Here is an 18,856-nt window from a genome sequence, read left to right on the forward strand (position 1 = left end):
ATCAGATCTAATGCATAAAATAAAACAAAACGGGATGATGATCCATGAGGAAATATAGTATTCATTTTACAGATAGGTCTCTAGCTCTCAAGGGAGCCTACTGTAATTAAGGTGTATGTTTGGTTCCGGGAGAAGCTTGAAGTTAAGAATCCTGACTGTGGGATGTGCCTTGAATGTAGGGTCCACTATTGATTAGCTGTGTGTCCCTACCCCACCCCTTTTTATGAAGAAAGCTATTGAAATGGGGGTTCTGTAAACATTTGGTCTCTTTGAAATCGTGTCTAACTTTAATATTTGCTCTGCAGTCCTGTCTGGATTTTGATATTAAAAATTTCATAAGCAACATGTGCCTCATGTATCAGCTGCCTGCTTGGGGCAGGGACTCAACAAATCTCTATGGAATGAATGAATGCATGCATGCATGCATAAATGAGCAGCGGCATGCCTATAGCTACTGGTCCATTTTTCTGTTCCATGGGTTCTTCTGCTAAGTATCAGAGTTATGGGTGTCCCAGACTGACAACTAACCCACAGTCTTTTTTCTAGAACCTGCCTGTAGTAATTACCTGTGGGGATAGGAATGCACTTTGCATCTCAGTGTAGGCCAATGACTAAGACAGTATAGGTACAGGAGCTCCACTGGGCTCCTTCCCCTTCCCCTCCCTCCTTGCCCCTCCTTTCCCCCCATTCTCCTCCTCCAGGATGAGTCATTTAAAGTTGATTCAGGTGCCAGATAATGAAAAAAACAATTTAACATGAATTCAAATGTTTTGATGAGAAGACATCTGAAGGATGTCTCCCTCTCCCCTCCCTCTCCCCTCCCTCTCCCCTCCCTCTCCCCTCCCTCTCTCTCTCCCCCTCCATCTCCATTTCCATCGCTGTCTCTTTCTCTTCCTCTCATTCTATCTCCTGGATGTTCAGCTCTCACTGTCCTCCTTTGCCTGGTTCGTCAGACCTCCTGGGTCCAGAGCCAGGTCAGTGTTATGATGACCCCTGGGCAGGACTGAGTCCCTTTCCTAACTTGGCTAAGGTGGGGAAAATCTCTTCCCCTAAGGCTCAGCAAAAATAATTTTACTGGGCTACTAAGAGGAACAGTACAAGTGCTTATAAAAGATATACATGCATGATTCATGGATGTTTTAATTATTGTATCAAAAATTTAGCACCTACTATATGTCAGGGTTTACTCTAAGTGTGGGAGCTTTGGGTCTTCCAAGAAGTAGATACTAAGAAAAGAGGAAACGCGCAGGAAACTGAGTGAGGGATGCACCTCTGAGTAGTAAACGGGAGGAAGTAGGTGTGGACAAGTAGGTGTGTACACTGCCACGCTGGCCTGACCCCCGCAAGGGTAGGATCTGCAGGGGGAGACTCAGACACAGCCCAGTTCTCAGGGAGCCTAAGCTGGGCTGATGGACGGAGGGGGCGGGGGCAGTTTGAGATGCTCATGGGATAGACCTACACCAGCACACCCACTGGGCCCAGTCCCCGGCTGCAGAAGACTGGGAGGGTCCTCAGCCTTCACGCGGCAGTGGTGGAGACGATCAGTCCATCCGTGTGCCCACTGCGAGCTCTCTTAAAGGGAGCTCTGCCTGGACATCTGCACGGCCAACACCATGCAGACTTTGCAGAAACATCTATGCATTCTTCACAGCACTTGGAGGTAGATATTGTGAGTCCCACACTAGACCTAGACCATGTTAATATCAGCAGCTTCTCTTCTCCAAAATATCAGTCCCAAGCACCCCCCATCTCACACTCCCTCTAACTCTCCAGCTCCACCGCTGCTAGCACTCTGACTCCAGGGATTCTCCCTGGACAGGCACCCAGACAAGCTGCATTCACTGACCTTCCATCCACTTACCTCCACACTGACTTCACAGCTTTCCACCTGGCCTCACCCACGTCAGTACTCGGCTCACGGTTTATGGTCCTTCAACATGATCCCTCCCTTGGAACACTCACAGAGCATCATCCAGTTCTTGTTTTATCATCTTTTTAAGACAATCCTTTCTGTCCCTGAATACAGCTCTCTCCCTGTTCTGCTTGAGCCTGAGAACTGAAACAACAGGCTTGACTTACCTTGTGTTACTGACCACACACTTCGCCAGGACCTCCCTACCATCAGCCCAGCCCCCGTCCCCAGCCAGCTCACAGTCCTAGAGGAAACCGCCCTTGTACCATTCCTCTCTTCAAACTCCCACCAGTCCATCCCCATCATTCTCACTGGGGAAAAGTAGGTCTTATGAACGTGCCACAGGAGTTGAAGCTTAGTGAAATGCGGTGAAACCTAGAGGAAGCAGAACTCCCCAAGTTTGGTCAGTAAGTGAAATGGAGATCACCACAAAAAACAACTGGAGCTAAGTCCCTAACATATAATGCAGAGCTCTCCAGGGTTTCTGAGTCCGGATTAAGGCTGAGCCTGCTGGGGCAAGTGGAACGCTTCTAGCTATGAAGACGCAAAAGCTTCAAGGACGGGAGTCAGGGAGGTGTTTACATTGAAGCTCCCTTGAATTCTGCCCATCTCATATTTGTGGAGCCTCTCTCCAACGGATCAGCTAGCCCCCGTGGAGAACCCAACAGTCCTGTTTCTCCTTTTATCAAACTAAACACTTAATAAACACCTACATTTTGCCAGAAGAACACCTCCAACTGCCACTTAGCTGTAAAGTCGAGCTCCCCTCAGCCCTGGAAACATTCAAGCCTTGCTAGCTCACGTTATCATCACAGGCTGTCTCCTCCTGTTTCTGCAGTTGGTGGCGTGTGAGCCCTCTTCCTCTCCCCTCATGGTCCCTTAAGCCCATTTAGGACCTGTGATTTCCATTCAGCTCTTCCAGGATGGTAACTGTCCAGCAAACAGGAACGATCATTTCTGTGGGACCTCTATTCACATATCCAAGGACTGTACTCATTCTGTTTCTCAAGGACTCCTCATTGAAGATTTCAGGGGCCAGGCACACATCTTGAAGATACAGTGATGAGTAAGAGAGAGTCACAGTCCTCAAGGACTTCAACTTGCCTGAGAAAACATGTCTGAAAAGAAAACTAAATCACAGTAGATCATGTATAATTCAAAGCAAAAGTTTGGCTACAGTAACAGAGACTTAGAAGAAAAACTCATCCTCAAGAGAGTTAAGCCAGATAACATTTTGTCTCTGTCTTGTATGTAGTAGTCTGGCAAAAGGAGAACAGGGCTGACAGGGTCATTTCAAAGTGCCCTGCCCCACTGCTTATCTATCCATATAGGGTCAGTTTCAGCTACGTGGCCCCAAACGGGCGCCTGACATTGTGGCACGTCTCCTTCCTGTGCCCATGGGTGGTGTACATGATTCTGACATTTAATTGCTAAAGTCTTAGTTTCTTCACCATGGCTAAAGCAGCTGTATACCAGCAAAGGATGCTACTTTTCTCAGTAGGGCCCCCTACAGCTGAGGACCACATGCCCTCCCCTCAGAGGTGTGGGATATTCGGGTTTGGGGTTGTGACAAGTGAGAGAAGAGGTGTTACTGGCACCAAGGGAGTAGAGGCCAGGGAGGCCAAACATCCTACAGCCCGCAGGTGACTCTAACCCAGAGAAAGAATGACCCAGCCCAAATGTCCGCCATGTCAAGATTGAGAATCCTTGGTATAGAGAAAGGCAAAATGGATGTTGGGGCAGTTAGCAAAGTCCTATATGCGATCCCCCTGCAGCAAGTGTCTGTGAAAATCTACAGTAAGTCAGTGCTGCTTAGGAGATCGTTCTGCTCGTTCTGTGAGTTGTCACTCAAGTATACATCAAATACAGGTACCTGCTTTGTGCAAAGTACTGTGGTTATTGAGGACAGGGAGATGCAACACTGTGGGTTCATCCTTCAGGATTTGCAGGCGGGTGGGGAGGGTGATCGGGCAGTGATAAGGAGGATGTTTGTGAAATGAAGTTGGAACAGCAGAGTGTCTGCTTGGTGAGTCAGCGTAACACAGACAGTGGACAGTTGAACGAAGAGTGACTGGGAATATGTCAGGCTGCAAAGGTCTGAGAAAGGCATCCCAAGCAAGGGCGAAGGGTTGTTACCCCGTGTCAGGATAGAAATACTGTGTGTAAAAATGTGGCAGAATAAGAGGGCTTCCCTATAGGACTAGCAAGTGTCTTGATGTTTTAGAAAACAATTTACGAAGCTGAAAATGTAGCAAGTGCTTCACTGTTCAGGACACCAAGTGCCACAAAGCACCCTAATTCAGTTCTTATGCAGCGGGAAGCCTTTGCAATATTCTGAGCGCATGGGCATAGCTCCGCACGGCTCTTTCTAGCAGTTATTAGCACTAATGTGAATGAAGATTTGGAGGGATTTAAATAAGAAACGGGGAGACCTGTAAAGAGACTAATGCAATATCTAAGTGAGAAAAAAAATGTATATATATATAACAAAGTCCTTTTTCTTGTGAAGTCATAGGCTTCATAACTTGTGATTCTTCAAGTTTCAGATGAGTTCCTGAATGAAGTTTTCTAGAATATAATCTGCGTATATAAATATGCACATCTCTAGTCCATAATAAGATACTTTCTCCAAATATCACCCACATATTGTGACAATAAAACCGTCCAAACTTGCACGCTGCTTCAAACTTTATTATCTGTAATGATGTCTCTTCTGCTTATTAATATTTATGAGTTGGCTTCTCTTGGTGGATTTTCAGAGCATTGTCTCTTCCACACAGCACATAAAAACCTGATCTCGCCAGATGACCTTTCAGAGTAAATTTTTATTCTTATGATAATGTAACGCATTCTTATTTCTATCGTACATTTAATTCTAGAATAATATAATCTCTCAAAGTTACCATTTGTGCTACAGAAGTCTTTAAAAAATGTCATATGAAATTTCTTTTCTTGTTTTTCAAAGTCATACTGTTGTTTTCTATTATGGAACACAATTACATACACAAAGACATTGTCCCCAGAGATGGTTTTACTTAATGAGAACTACAGTGTTTATTTATGTTAACTGAGCTTTCCAGATAGATATCTGACCCACTCAATTTGTACATCAGTGATTTTAGTCCTAGTGAGGTATTATAATGCAAACTAGGTTTTAAGCTAGAATTTTTAATAAAAATAGGAATAATCATATGATACCACGAAATAAGCATATTTTGGATGGAGACAGCCTGGCTATCACTAAGTAATTTACATTTTAACAGTAAGAAAATTCTTATCAAATATGAATTAATCCCCCCAAACTTATAGGGTTGGATTTTGGGGCTTTTTTTAATGCCTACAATAGGCATAAATTAAGTATTCAACTCAGTATTTATCAGGATAATATATTAGGAGGCTTTAGAATGCTTTATTTTATTAATATTATTTTGTGTGTGTGGTGCTGGGGAGTGAACCGAGGGTCTTGTATGTGCAAGGCAAGAGCTCTACCACTGAGCCCCAGCCCCAGCCCTAGAGGGCTTTATCTCTATACACATCATCTTGTTAGTACTCTCAAGAGCCCCTAGGGGTGGGTGTCAGGTTCCAATTCCCTAGGCTGGGAAATGGGCTCAGAAAGGCTGCATGACCTGCCTAAGGTCATTCGTCTAACCAGCAGGGGGCCAGGCACTGAAACACCAAGATCTGCTGTTTGCCCAGCTTTCTTAGGAATACCTAGTATGCCTACCTAAAATGTGGTATCTGCCCTTCAGCTAAGAGATGAAGTGTATGCAGGAGCTAGTGATGTCAATTGCTTTTTAGCAAATAATAAAATCAGTAAAGACAGTGAAGTCAGAGAAAGAAGCTATTCTTACTAAGTGACGAGTTGTAGCTACTTAGTAGTATCATATTAAAGCATACTACATGTAATAAAATGTACTCTGCTTATTTTCTGTTCTTTAAATATTATATGGCCAGGGACCATGGTACACACCTGTAATAACAACTATTTAGGAAGATGAAGCAGGAGAATCACAAGTTTAAGGACAGCCTGGGTAACATAGCAAGACCCCATCTCAAAAATAAACAAACAACATGATCTATCTATCTATCATCTATCTATCTATCTGTCTATCTATCTATCTACCTATCTATCTAATCTTTCTCCTTTGCAATATGCACGAAACAATAATAACTCAATTTTCCAAAGAGGCAGAGTTCAAATACTGTCCTTCAAAGAAAGGTTGGAAATGTAAATACACAAGTGACAGAATATATATAAGAAAGATCAGTGCACTAGGTACCATGGTGAACACACATAATCCCAGCACTCAGGAGGCTGAGGCAGGAGGATGGTTGCAGGTTGGAGGTCAGCCTGGGCTACATAGTAAACTGAAGGCCATCCTGAACTATACAGTGAAACTGCATCAAAAGAAAAAAAAGATAAATGCTTCAGGTAAAGTATAGAATTTTTACCATCTTTAATTTTTCTTTTGCATGGACAGTTTGAGCCTCAGTTCTAGAAAGAAGTCTTCAAATGAAGAGGAGGCATTAAAGGATATGAAAGTTGATGTCTCCATAGCGCCAGGGCAGAGACCATTGTTCTTGGCCTGTGTTCCTCGAGGCAAGTCCTTTGACTTGCTCAGTTATGTGTTTATTTTCATATCTATCTCTTCCATTAATCTGCTAACTGCTGGAGAGTTTTGTATTCCCAGTACTGCCTGCAGCAGAGCAGGTGTACATATACTGGTGAAACGTGTTGAGAGGAACCTGGAACTTGACAAACTCCATTAAAATCTAAGCCCCAGGATGACCTAACTTGCCAGGGTAATTTTTAGCCACTAGGAATAATGAGAAGTATGCTATTTATTAAATGTTTTGTATTACAAGTAGATTTTTGAGTTGTTGGTTTGATGGCAACTTTTTTTCCCCTTAGAGCCAAGGGCATGGGAATTAATAACCCACTGGGTAGACTTAGTGGCTGAAATGTTTTGTAACACCAGAGAAATGTGCGCATTGCTTTAGCCTTATCTCTTACCCCAGCTCCTCTCGAACTATGTCATCTTAGTCACAAGAAACTAGCAAAACACAACTGCTTAACCTAACTGACATTGCTTACCTTATCCTCAGCAGGAGGCTAATTACTAGTGATACAGAGGTGAATAAGAAACATCTATGGAGCTGTCTCTGTGGACCAGGTAGCATAACAGTCACTGGGGATGGACTGCTTGGCTCCTGTTCTCATAAAAGTTATGTAGTATTCCATACTCCAGGGAGAAGGAGGGATATGAATTGTGATAGGTGTGATAGAAATGAATGTGGGGAAAGAAAGCAACTAACTAGCCCAGTGCACACCTATAATCCTGTCTGCTCAGGAGGCTGAGGCGTTCGAAGCGAGCCAGGGCAACTTGAAACCCTGCCTCAAAAATTAAGTTAAAAAGGCTCATGATGTAGCTCAGCGGTAGAGCTGTTGCCTAGCATGAGGCCCCGGGTTCAACCCCCAGTGCCCCCACCTCCACCCCACGACTAATTCTGCTTCACTATGATAGGGAAAGCTCCAAAGAAAGGGAAAATTTAAATTTGGCCTTGGAACCTGGTCTTCCCCTAATAAGGATCCTGCATTGTATTTCAGAGGAAGAAGTATGAAGACATAAAAAAGTGTGTCTCCCTTGTTAGGCGGGTGTCAGAATGTTCTTAGCTGATGATAACAGAAAATCGAACTCAACGTGAAATTCAGAAATAAGGAGGGGGCGAGCTCAAATGAGAAACCCAAGGAAAGATGGCGGCAGAGTTGTTTAATTCAGGGCTCAGCAACCATCAGCAACTTAGCTCACTCTCACCTTTCTGCTGTTGTCCTCGGTGCAGTGATTTTAACTCGAGGCGTGTCCTCTGCAGGGTCTTCCAGTGGCCTCAGCCACTGTAGGCATTGCGTCCTCACCCGACAGTGATCAAAGGGGACGAGAGGGGAGATGATCGCTTCCTGGATCCCCAAGCATGGAAACCTCTCTTAGGAGCTTCCTGTAGACTCCCTTTCAGTCTCCTTGGCTGGAGGCATGGGATCCCTGACTATTCCAACCCAGACAGATCAGGGCCTGAGACCAACAGTGGCTGCACCCTGGCTTGGAGCTCAGATCCGCCTCTACCCTGGCATCTGGCTGTGGGTGCGGTAGGGACAGTAGATGTACAATATTGTCAGCTTTAGGATCCTGGAAGTGCTGGTATCATTACTTCATAGGCAAACCATTAGGGTGATGAGTTCAGCATGAAGGCAGAGCCCAAGGCAGATGCAACCTTGAGTGCAGACCGTGTCAGGGGCTTCTATTAACCCCTACGCCATCAGAAGGTGTCATTTCCAGAGTATGTTCAAGAAACATCGTTTTGGGAAAACTGTGTCATTTTAAACAAGAAGCTCAGTCTACCTGGGGACCATCAATTATAATAAATAATATAAAAATAAAGCACCAGGAAATGTGTCTTGTGTAATATGCATCCTTGTATATAACACACACTCACACATATTAATAAAGTTCTGCTGTGTTTTTGTTTTTAATTAAGGGTAGGAAGTTAAGAAATAGGAGACACATTTAAGACAAGTTGAAGCAGGACAGTGCTGATTCTATCAAATGGTTATTCTGTGACAGACCATGACCATTGAATAATGAATTCATCAACCACAGAACTCTTTGTAAAAAGGAAAAGAAATAAGAAACAGGAGCAGAAACAGAAATTGTAATTTTTTTTATGAGTCCCAACTTTTATATGGCAAAGTCCTTGTAGTTGAGTTAGAAAATAGCCCCCTCTTGTGACCAAAAATCAGCTAATTGCTGTAAGAGCAAAAATAAGCAAATGTTAATCCTGTGGGAAGAAAGAGGAAGCGGGAAAACGGGAAAAGGCTGCCCCCTTCAGGATGATATTGTTGTTACACTTCTTGTATTAGAAACCTCTGGGTCCCAAACATGAAAGCATTCCCTTTGTCATGCTGGTGTGTTTGATTCTGACTGCTGGCTCTGATTCCCAAGGCATATTTACATTTGATCTCTTATGTAGGAAAATCATTTTTTAAAAACTTCTGTTACGTGATTTCTACATTTGCTCTGTATTTATTCTTGACTTATATAACAGGCACAAGATGAAAGTCATTAACATTTTAACCTGATTTTTGACAAACATTATCAATTATAATAAGATAGCTAATGGAGGTAACCTTTCTGGAGGATGACTTGGGATTTAGAAATACAAATGAAGTAGGAAATTAGGTAATTAAACATCATTGAACAGTTTCAAATCAGCTGCCTTGAATATTTTCTCCAAAGCTCATGTACTATTTAAAGTTATGGCATAGCCATAAATCATTATTTTGGATAACTACAACTGATTGTAGAAAGCATCAGTTTCTTTAGACAACTGATTGTTGGAAGAAAATATAAAGATTACTAGGTCTGAGAATAAAAACGAAATCTTTGTAAGACAAAACAGATCTTAGTTTACCTTTAAAATCCAGAAAAACACTGAGGCAAATTGCTGGTCAGCCAATTTGTTTTCATCTCCTGCACTATGCAGAATGACTTTTTAAAAAAAAGTCAGGATAACTTTGTAAAGACAAAAGTACACAAATTTAATCTAAGACTAAAATGAACTGAGATTAAGATGAACTAATTTGTTAATTCAATCCATTTGAATAACGCTTATGATTATTAGCTCTAGTGTTTGTTGGGGACTCTCTCTATATTATTGTAGTTAATGTTGTTATTATATAATTCACATCACAGATGAAACAACTAAAGTTTAAAAAGTTTAAGTAATATGGTCAAAGCCAAGTCATAGAAAAAGATTTCAAACTCAGAGACAACTCACAGTCACTTTCAAAACAAAATGTTTATCATGTGTTTTCAGTACATGACATTTACATTCACTTGGGGAATTGATACGCATATATGCCCTATCTTCATCATTTTTGATCCCCATTCCTAGCCCTCTGCCCTTTCTCTTTTCCTTGGCCCCCTCCTCATCTCCAAAACGTCTGATTTTATTTTTGCTCCTTAATTTATTCATTTTTCTTTAATTTATTCATATTTTGAGTTTCCCATATAACAGAGATAGTGCAATATGTAACTTTCTGTGTCTGACTTATGTCACTTATTATAGTCTCAAGCTCCCCACATCCTCACCATTGTTTTGTGGAAGCCAGGACCGGCAGTATCCCCAGACTCAAATACTGCAAACCTCTGCTCTTTGAGTTGCACCTAATTTGGTCAGAGGGACTGAGCGTGCTCGGTGATGGCTGGATGCAGGGCACTTTTCCACACGATGTCATCCCACGTTGTTCAACAAAGACTTGGGTGTTCAGAAAACCCACTAGGGTCAATTAAAGAAGCTAAAGTCAAAGCAGGAGAGAGTGGGTCTGTTGAGAAGAGAAAGGATTCAATCTGGGATGATCCCTCAGGCTCTTCTAAAGATGAGCATGTAGGATTTCTTATAAATTCTCTTTCAGTTAAGTTTAAAGTTAGATGATAGTTGCAGTCTGTTTTTCTGTTTGTTTTTTTTTTTTTTTTTTTTTTTTTTTTTTTTTTTTTGGTCTTTTTGAGACAGGGTCTCGCTACGCAGTTCAGGCTGACCCTGAGCTCACTTTGTAGCCCAGGCTGACCTCAAACTAGCAATCTCCTGCCTCAGCCTCCCAAGTGCTAGGGTGACAGGTGTGTGCTACTGCGCCCAGCTTGATAATTGTGCTCTCAAGCATCCAGAATCAGATTTTAATTCTGGCTTGGTTCAGCCAATCTCTTTGCTTTTAGGTCTGGTTGGGGAAGGAATAGAGCAGTTTGTTTTTATCCGGACCAGTCATGGGAGACTCATCCTCCTCTCAGTCCATCCACAAGTCCCAGCACAGGCTTGTTTCCCTGGTTCCCCAGCCCGAGGCTCTTCTGCAGTAGAGCCCTGCACATAACAGGCTCAGTGAGTGGAGGAAGTGACACAAAGATGTCTTCAGTTGTGAAGAGGAGTAAGCTACATCGAGGGGGATACTCCAAGTGGACAGAACAGCGTGTACAGGAGTTGTAAGAAGCCAGAGACAAGGCTGCACGACAGAAGCGCAGTTTAGTCAAAGGCTGTCAGGCCTATTTTGAGTGCTGTTCCACCTGTCATTAGCTGTATGCTCAGGCGAGTTCTATACTGCACTCTGTACACCCACGGTGGGCGTTAGAAAGGTGGAAGAATTGCAGGAGAGTACTCAGAAGAGTGCTTAATATATAATGAGTGTTCAGTGAACACAAACCCCTATGCGCTGCCGTCGTGGGTGGTGAGACAGGCCAGGGGCAACTTAAAAAGAAAAGTTAAAACTTTACTCCAAAATTTATGGAGGACCGTTAAAGGTTTGTATGCAGTGGGGTGGGGTGGGCTGGGGGAGCCACTTGAAGTTTAGAAAGGCCGTCTGGGTGTCTAGAGAGGGTGCATTGAACAGGAACAGGCTGAAGGCAGGAAGACCAGGGAGGAGGCGATGACAGGCACCCCGACGGAAAGAGACGGGAGCTTGAACTAAGTCAGTGCCAGGAGCCGTGGAGAGGAGAGGGGTAACGAGCAAGGTGAGCGGGTAGAATCTTCAAGACTGGGCACCTGACCTCAGCGGCCAGTTCTGCACAAGTGGGTGGAGAAGGACACCAGTCCCTGAGCAGGGGATGCTGGGAAGAGTGGGTTCAGAGGCAGAGGAGGGTTTGGTTCCGTAGTTAGTGTCTTTGATTTGGACACACAGAATTTAGAGAAAGAGCTAAGTACTGAAGCCCAATAGAGTAATTGGGCAGGCAGGTGCAGTACAGCAGTCAGACATCGGAACCCTTTGATTAAATAAAAAAGCCTGGAGTATTTATTAAACAGTGCTGCTTATACAGCTGGACCAAGAAACAACTCTCTTTTGGTATCTAAGATGCCATTACAGAGACTAATATCATAAAGACAAAACCCCGTGTAGAAGACGGTGAAGTTCTGGTGGGTGACTCAAGAGTGTTATCACACACCGTCTGACGGTCATGGCTGAAACAGACACTGCTGAAATCAAAGACATACAGTTCACGGCTAGGCTGTATTTTGAGGATTTTGTTAACTGTTTTCCTTTACAGTGTTTGTCTTTGGCCAAGGCATATAATTTGCAGTCATTCGCTGAAGGTGTGCATCCCAGGGTTAGGACTAATATGGATGTATGTGTAATATGTTTTTAGTTTTATATTTTGCAGTCACTTGAAAATTGTACTCTAACTCTGCAATTTTTCAACGTTTCTGCCTAGGTATCTCTGATGAATATATAACACCCATGTTTAGTTTTTATAAAAGTGTTGGAGAATTGAAAATGACCCAAGAAGAGTATGCCCTGCTTACAGCAATTGTCATCCTTTCTCCAGGTAATTTCAGTGCTATATTTTCATTTTTATGTTGTTTTTCTCCATAGAGTAATAATATTGCTCATTAGAGAAAATCTGGCAAACAGAAACAAAGAAAGGGTAAAATGGCCTAAAATTACTCCATTTGAGTTGAACCACTGTTAACATGTTAGCGAACATCTCAGACTCCTTCTAAACATTACCTTTGGCGTTCAGCAGATGCACAGTGGGTGCCTTGCACGTACTAAGCCTGGGTCCTGACACTGGGAGGACGTAGGACACAGCTCGCAAGGAGTTCATATCCTAGTAGGGTGGGGAGGGCTGGGGATTTAGCTCAGCGGCAAAAGCGCCTGCCTGGCAAGCGCAAGGTCGTGAGTTCGGTTCCCGGTACTGGAGAAAAACAAAAACAAAAACAAAAACAAAAACAAAAACAAAAACAAAAAAATCCTAGTAGGGTGGGGAGATAATAAATGAAAACACAAAAATTTTCAAAAGATGCCAAATGCTCCAAAAATATAATGATAAGAAAATAAGGGAGAATGTCTTTAGTAGTGGCTGGGGAAGGCTTGTCTAAGTGGTGGACATAAATGAGCTTACATATAACATAACAGAGAGCACACAATGTCTTGTTAAAAACTTTATATTTCTTCAAAAGTCTTTACAAGTCATTAAAAATTATATTGGAAAAACACGCTTGTAATGCATATAGGTGTGTGTGTGCAAATTAATTCATAGAGTTGAACACTACTTGTATGTTTTAAGTGCACATTTGTAAACATCATTTCGAAAAAGTCAACATTGCCATAATTATGCCAAGTTAATGCTTTTCCACTTTTTTGTCACTTTATTTAAAACTGTGAAACAGACAGACAATACATAAAGGACAGAGAGGCGGTAGAGAAGCTTCAGGAACCTCTGCTGGATGTGCTCCAGAAGTTGTGCAAGATTCATCAGCCTGAGAACCCTCAGCATTTCGCCTGTCTCCTGGGTCGCCTGACGGAGCTGCGGACATTCAACCACCACCATGCTGAGATGCTGATGTCTTGGAGAGTGAATGACCACAAGTTCACCCCGCTTCTGTGTGAAATCTGGGACGTGCAATGAGGGGCCCCGCGGAGGAGGCCGAGCGCCTGGGTCCCCTTGTAACATAAACCTGAAGAAGGACTTTGCTTTATTTTGTTTGTACCTGGTGTCACTTAACAATCCTGATAAAATTTACGTAGTAATTATGTAACTTCTACAGTTGTAAATACAGGAGTCGATAGAATTACTTTCTCTATATTATGCTTTCCAAGGCTTCAGGGAATCCTATATTCTAACTGGCATCCCCTGTTTGCCTAATTAAATTGATGCTTCAGTTGTAGCTGTCATACCTGCAAAAACCTCATTTTGCTCTTCATCTTACCGCACCGCATATATTTTATTAAAAGAGTTGTGTTCAGTTTTGGTGCTAAACTGAGCATGAGGGCAACAGGCTTTTCTTTGGGGACAAACTTTGACAAATACTTCTTTAAGTGATGAAAGACATCCTATGAAGCCTGGGGGGTGGGGATGATCACACAAAGATAAACACCACACAGTGCCACTTTCTCATCCCTGAGAGGCCATGGTAAATGTAATATCCATTCACTCATAATGCCCCAGTGATCATTTCATTTGCTTTGAAATGCAAAGAGAACAGCATGCACAGAAGTTAAAGAATTTCACATAAAATGTTCCCACAAGCAATCTCTATCTCCTTAGTTGGGGTTTTGGGGCAGATCCACAAGGTGAGAGTGTGCAGATAACTAGAATGATATGAGAGGGTGGGGATATAGCTCAGTGGCACAGCACCTTCCTGGCAAGCACAAGGTCCTGGGTTCAATTCCCGCTACCAACCCCCCCAAAAAACAACAACAAAAAAGAGTGGTATGAAAGTCCCTCATCTCTCTTAAAAATGCTCATTATGGCTTCAGTGCATACAATTACTTATTTTTTTAAAATTTAAGGAATTTTTTTATTTTAAAGAATAAAAAATTAGCAAAATAACAACATAAACTAAACAAAACAAAAACTAAAAATGGCATAGAGTTTCAAAATAAAATGATAGGAATTAACAGTGTTTTTTTTTTTTTTAACAAACAGACATCCATTTACAAAATAGCATAAGAACAATACAAGCAATACTGAATTACAGACAAAGTGGTAGGAGATTAACAATGGTTGTTGTATTACATACTGATATCTTCTAAGTGGTTTCATTACATATTGTTATCTTCAGAGAAGTTGCTCAGATTACCAGATGTAAGAATGCAAGACTGATCAAACCATTTAAGAGAATAAAAAATAATAAAAAACACTGGAAATGATGCAGAGCTTCACTAAACAAGATGGTAGGAATTCACCAATGGTCATTATGTTGCATATTGTTGTCTTCAAATTGGTTATTCAGATTCCCAGCTATAAGCATGCAAAACTGGTCAAGAAAAAAAATTTAAGCATTAACTCTTCCTTTCCATAAACAATTAGACATCAGCAGTAAAGTTATCCCAGCTATCCTTTTATATACACATATATATATACATTTCCCCCTTTGTTCTTTCTTCATTTTTAAATTTATTTTGTTTTGCTATTTGAAGATACTTCCACAGCTGGGTGCACAGCTGATGAATGCGTCCTCCAAAGCGGGAATGAGTTCATTTCCTTCCTCCATTGTTCTGGGGCTGCATTCTTCTCCCCATCATCCTTTGGCAAAGACAATAAAACACCTTCTGTAAGTAATGGGCCTAAATCTCCCTTTCTCCTGGAGTCAGCTGAAAAGGGGCTTGCTTAGCAAGCAGAGTTGCAGTGGTGTGTGTGTGTGTGTGTGTGAGAGAGAGAGAGTGTGAGTGTGTGAGTGTGTGTGCTTGTAGTAAAACTCTAAACAAAGCTAGATTTCTAAAAATAATTAGCCACTGGAAAAAGGCGTGACTTGAGGCTAGCATCCCTTGGATTCTAATTGGTAGAAAACAATGGCTTGAGCCCCCTCCCCCGCAGGAGTCTTTGGGGAAACTCCTGGGAGATACAAAGATGATAAGGACCCAGAAACTGCTGGGAAGAGATCTGAAGGGGTGAGGAGGAAAATGCTGCGGGCTTACTCAGGATCCAGTAATATCTCATGGAGGAGGTGGCACCCCCTGGGCTTCCACAGGCCTGGGGTTCAAGCTGAAGGAGGGGCAGAGCAGAAAGAGAAAGGCTGGAGTTGGCTGCCCCTAAAGACCGGAGTGATCGGGAGGGAGGCAGGGTGCACATTGCTTCTCTAAGCTTTGGCTTCACCAATGTAAAGATGAAGACACCAGTGTTCACTAAAGGGATTTAGTCCGTTAATGCAAAGTAGATGGGAATGTGCAGGCCCAGGAAAGGAGATTTGAAACAGCAGAAATGTCTGCATGTCTGAAAGGGAAGCTCCAGTTTGGAGGAACCCACAGTGGTTTGGTGTCTCCAGACCGCGAGCTCTCTACAGGGACATGGTGGGAACTGACAAGCCAGTGCAGACGGAACTAGAAGTTTCTTCCTGTAGATCTGGACTCACTCATGTGGTTAAGACCTTGTAGAAGCAAACAGTAATGCCTACCATCTGGAAAAATCATTGTGATACTATGAAAAATACATATTTGGACCTTGTTTCCAGCCCCTGACACAGAGCTTAGGAACCTTTGGAAGTCCTGAGTGATTGGAGCATATTCTGGTATTTGTAAGAAGATCCCTTTCACCATAACTAAATTTATGCTACTAAGGGGACTCCGGATGAGGCTACTTGCTAGAGAAACAACCATGTGACGAAAGGGTTGGAATTTTTGGTCCCAAACCCCAACCTCCAGGGAGGGGAGAAAGGCTAGAGATTGAGTTGAATCACCAAAGGCCAATGACATAATAAATCAGGCCTAAGTTACGGGCTCTCCATTAAACTCTCCCTAACAGTGGGATTTGGAAAACTGGGCTGGTGAACATACAGAGGTGGCCATCCAGGAGAGGGTGTGTGGCTCCGTTCCCCACCCCTTTGTGCTTTGCCCTGAGTACTGCACCCTTTTGAATAAACTGGCATAGTGTTTTCCCCATTTCTGGGCACCATTCTAGCAGTAATCTAGAAGATTACTGAACTTGAAGATAGGGTTGTAGGTGCCCCCAATTTATACCCGACTGGTCAGGCCAGAAGTGTAAGTGTTAACCTGGGAGTTGTGACTAGGAACTAAAATGAGGACAATCTTGTTGGACTGACCCCATGGGACCTCTGTTTAATCTGGGGACTAAGTGTCAGGATTGAATTGAATCGAAAGACAGCTGGTTGGCATCAGAACTAGTTGTTGATCAGTGCAGAGAAGAACCCCACACATTTGGTGTCGGACATATTATGAGCAGAAACAGATCAGTAACGGTTTTTATTTTTGTGAGACTTTAAGAAACATCTAAAGAGTAAGAGTAAAAGCATAGTAAAAATCTGAAATCAGATGTATCCATGAGGAAATATGGTAGAATCTGGCTTTAAGGCAAGAAAATGCCTATCACTGATAGGAGTATCCCTGAAGCACATTTGCCACTAATTAGCTATGAGGCCCCTCCCGCAACCACAGAAAACCTCATATCTCGTTCAAATCTCTATCACCCTCAGTCTCCTCCTTCACAGAGTGTGGACAACATGCTATTTCCAGCTAATGGGGGTGGTGGGAAGCTCAAGTATTATTTCGAAACCAACTCATGAGGCAGCACACGCCAATACTAGGCACTCAGTAGATGGCGGCTATTATTGTTTTTTAAAAAATAGAACTGACTTCCATAAGCTGGCGTTGCTGGGTTTGATCCCTAAGAAGCTCAGGAGTTTTGATGCAGTGAAGTGAGGTGGTGACTGGAGCCTGCTTTGTGCAACTGACGATGCAGTAAAGGAAACAAGAAATACGGACTTAAGAATGAAGCATAAATTATAAGTCCTAGGACAGAAGGGTTCGCGTCTTTGAGATGCCCTTTTATGGACCGTCACTTGAATATCTCTTTCTAAAATGAAAATCTGGTTGTGTGATTTCTTCCTGCTTCATGCTTTCCCATTGACTTCACTTCTTGGCAGAGCAGTTGGCGAGCGGGACCCTTCATCGATCCTCCTCCAGCCCCGTCCTTCCCCCTCCTAGAATCTAAAATGCACTTCCCAGAGTTTGTGTTCTCTTAAACCAAGCGGGAAAGGAAGGATGGGGAGAAGAAGGGCAAATAAGGCGTTTCTTGCTCTCTGCATTTTCTCCTTCCGTCGCAGAGGCGCACAATGAGGGCAGCGACCATCCGGCTCACTGTGCCAGCTATGCCAGGAGTGAGAAACCCGGCTCCCCGCAGCCCGTCTTAGGCTTATCACTCCGTCTTAGCGTTCTGCACCAACACAAACAAATTGCGCTGTTGGGCAATCCGGGGACAAGGCGCCATCAGATTCAGAGTGGGATGGAGTCCCTCTTCCTGGTTCCTGGTCGGCACCGCTAACGCACCGGTCAGCCGTCTGGTCTATTCTGTAAGGGCTCAATCTCATTACTAAGGCTGCACTCTCAGGACCTAATCATTCCCAAAGTCTCACATCCTAAAACCACTGCCTTGGGGGTCAGGATCTCAACAAATGAATTTTACGGAAATACAGACATTTAGGTCACCTTGCACCCTGAAAGGTGCGGCCTGCGCTGTTCTTTCTCTTCACTGGATCTAGCTGCAAGAGCGTCCTCTCGTGGTGGTGGTGTTTTAGTTCATACAAGCATCTCACAGGATCTCTTTTATTAATAAATCCAAATACTAGAAGTGAGTAACTGTTTTTTTTTTTTTTAATAACTGTTCATGGAGTTTTGTCTTTTTCCTTTGTTGTTGAAAATTAGAAATCAATTTCATTCTTTGATTCTATTTCTTTTCTTTTTTTGGTCTTTTTGAGACAGGGTATCACCATGCAATTCAGGTTGGCCTTGAGCTCACTTTGTAGCCCAGGCTGGTCTCGAACTCGCAACGATCCCTCTGCTTCAGCCTCCCAAGTGCTGGAATTATTGGTGTGCACCACTACGCCTGGCTTCATTCTTTGATTCTAAAGCAGACTTTTGCTTTCCCCTAGATTTTTACAAAATTATGATTTTTTTTTCCCATCATGAAAAGAATATAACAAATTGTCGTATATTACACTGGGGTGTTAGCTGACAGTAGTGGGTATCTGTTACTTTTTTAGAATCCACTGCCTGTATTTTGGGTAAGAGTACTCAAATTTCCTTAGACGCCTAGTCCCCTGCTCTTCGCTTGTGTTTTGGGTAGTTGATTCCACTTCCAGCTCCAGGGCTAGAACTATGTATGACTCAGCTCTAGCTAATCAGGGAGTCACAGATCTTGGTGATTGGTTTAGGATCGGGCACATGACCCATGAAAGAAAATAAGACATTTCCCTTGAGATACTTTTAGGAGACAGCAGTGTGTGTGTGTGTGTGTGTGTGTGTGTGTATCACAGTATTGTTCCAAATTCTTCCCCCTCTCCCTGTAAGAGAAGTATCAAGAATAAGTGTGTCTGTGTGGCTTGCTTCGGGCAATGGAATGTGGACGGAAGGTGATGCGTGCCACTGAGACCTGGGGCCCTGGGAAACGTTGC

At 43.0% G+C, this 18,856-nt stretch overlaps 1 protein-coding gene across 5 annotated transcripts in view; it reads left to right on the plus strand.

Moving 5' to 3' along the window:
* Positions 1–13,622, plus strand: part of Nr1h4 (nuclear receptor subfamily 1, group H, member 4) — a 75,899-nt gene extending 62,277 nt beyond the window's left edge. For all 5 annotated transcript variants that reach the window (XM_005374535.2, XM_005374537.2, XM_005374536.2 and 2 more), the window contains 2 exons: positions 12,160–12,273; positions 13,118–13,622. In XM_005374535.2, coding sequence (XP_005374592.1) covers positions 12,160–12,273; positions 13,118–13,356 — 353 coding nt within the window. In that variant the 3' untranslated portion in view covers positions 13,357–13,622. The remainder of the gene's footprint in view (positions 1–12,159; positions 12,274–13,117) is intronic.
* The last annotated feature ends 5,234 nt before the right edge of the window (positions 13,623–18,856 follow it).

This window comes from Chinchilla lanigera, unplaced genomic scaffold (genome assembly GCF_000276665.1).
Source record: "Chinchilla lanigera isolate Chin_1 unplaced genomic scaffold, ChiLan1.0 scaffold00004, whole genome shotgun sequence".
NCBI classification, from domain to species: Eukaryota; Metazoa; Chordata; class Mammalia; order Rodentia; family Chinchillidae; genus Chinchilla; species Chinchilla lanigera.